Source organism: Etheostoma spectabile, chromosome 22, assembly GCF_008692095.1.
Source record: "Etheostoma spectabile isolate EspeVRDwgs_2016 chromosome 22, UIUC_Espe_1.0, whole genome shotgun sequence".
Lineage (NCBI taxonomy): Eukaryota > Metazoa > Chordata > Actinopteri > Perciformes > Percidae > Etheostoma > Etheostoma spectabile.
The window spans coordinates 19815662-19817509 of record NC_045754.1 but is presented as its reverse complement, the minus strand read 5'-3'; the positions used below and the strand labels follow the sequence as shown (position 1 = coordinate 19817509).

The following is a 1848-nucleotide window of genomic DNA, read 5'->3' as shown; positions in this document are numbered from 1 at the left end:
TGAACAATGTCATAAAGTCGTGCAAGGGGGAGGCTTTCAAAAGCCCTCTACGTCTAAAGGAGATCAGCCATGTCATCCATGATGTGCTCGAGAAAAAGGTGAGAAGAGGGGAGGATGATGAGGATTAAGGTTTTTTTGTTAAAGCTAAGGACACTAAAATACTCAGCTCATTATGCTCATTCACAAAAATGATATTTCCTAAGTAATGCTCGTAACCCTCCATCATTGGTTCTTCTCTTTTCTCTCTGTTCAGACCGTTTGTCAGGATGGTGGTGGTGATGAAGATGATGATGAAGACCAACAGGTCGGCTGTCTTCTTGCTGCATATCAAAGTCACAGTCATGGACATTAAAGTTCATCTAGACATACAAGTGATTTTATCTTGAGTGCCACCATGCAAAATTGTTTGTATATGCTGATGAATATGAATTATTGTGGATACAACATGTTAGTGTAAAACTTGTCAGAGTGAATGGATGGAACATTGAACTTGTAATGCAAGAGTTTTACCTTCTTTTGCAGCCATTCAGGTTAAAGTGTATGCCCTCACATTAAACCATACATACAAAATAACAAACATCCACCAAATCGTGGATTCAAATGTAAATATTTTTATATAGTGATATATATATAGAATAGAATATAGAGACACTGAATTATAGGCTGTATTTTTACCCATTTTTTCCACATCACTTTTGAGTTATACACATTGTACTTTGTGTTGAAGTGCTTTCAGATTCAGTCAGTGGAGTCAGTGGATTTTTTACTCCAGAACTTTGCCAGGGAGGGGATTCCTCTGCTGGCCTCTTCTGTGCCTGCAGACAACTTTGCCCCTTTCCTCAATGACCTGCTGCCTCTCATCATGAGCAAAGCTGTGAGTCTGAAACAATTGACAAGAACTGGAGTCTAACAGAAGTCTAGAAGTCTATTTACTTATAGATTTTGTTGGTACGATTATAGTCTGAAGTGTAATCACGGTGTCACGAGGATCACAATTATGCATTCATTTATTTCATGTTTAAAATCACATGAACACTCTAGCTTTTAATGGGTTACATATTGCTGCCTTTTGAAAGTGAAATAATAGTAACAGTTTTGAATGTTTTGATAATGATTTATCTGATCAGTCATCAACCTTTTTAATTAAATTCACCTGAAAAGATTATAGACTAGAGGTGACTCAGTCACAACACACACAAAGGCCAAGTTGGCAACAACAGTGCTGTCCTTGTGTTTGCTTACTTGATGTAACATTATCAAATTGCAGCAGTAAGTTAACCCACCACGGGACGCTGTTTTACACAACTCTGACAGTCAATACTCACTCGCGCGAGCGTTTATGTTGTCAAGGAGGTTTAATAAGAACGGCACACACTGCTTCACATAAAATTTATCCAGATAACACTGGGTGTAGTGCAGACTTTACGATTAATGTTGTTTTAAACCGTGAAATAGATTAACCGCTGTATCCCTAATAGTGATACTGTAACTTTGGACTAGCGTTCTGTATCTGTGAAGTTCATAAAAAGACTAAAGCAAGGATACATAACGTTTTCTGGAGTTAATTAATAAAATAAGTTACTGTTATAAGTTTGCATTTTGAACAAATCATTTAAATTTGAGCATATGGCCTTAGCAATAAACAAGTTTGTTCTTTAATGTCACAGACTGTAGTTTTGTTATCCGCTTTTTACATTTTTTTTAAAGTGCTCATATTATGCTTTTTTTGCTTTTTTCCTTTCAAAGTCCACCTCAAAGTTGGCCTTTTCTCCAACAATTCACTTTCAATTCAGTTTTATTTATAGTATCAATTTATAACAAGAGTTATCTTGAGACACTTTACAGATA

General features: G+C 36.1%; 1 protein-coding gene across 1 annotated transcript in view; it reads left to right on the top strand.

Moving 5' to 3' along the window:
* LOC116672597 (importin-4) overlaps window positions 1-1848 on the top strand; it is a gene marked incomplete in the record, with an annotated part of 17713 nt that overhangs the window by 13105 nt on the left and 2760 nt on the right. Inside the window, 3 exon segments of the mRNA XM_032504514.1 lie at window positions 1-98; window positions 254-304; window positions 728-874. Coding sequence (XP_032360405.1) covers window positions 1-98; window positions 254-304; window positions 728-874 — 296 coding nt within the window.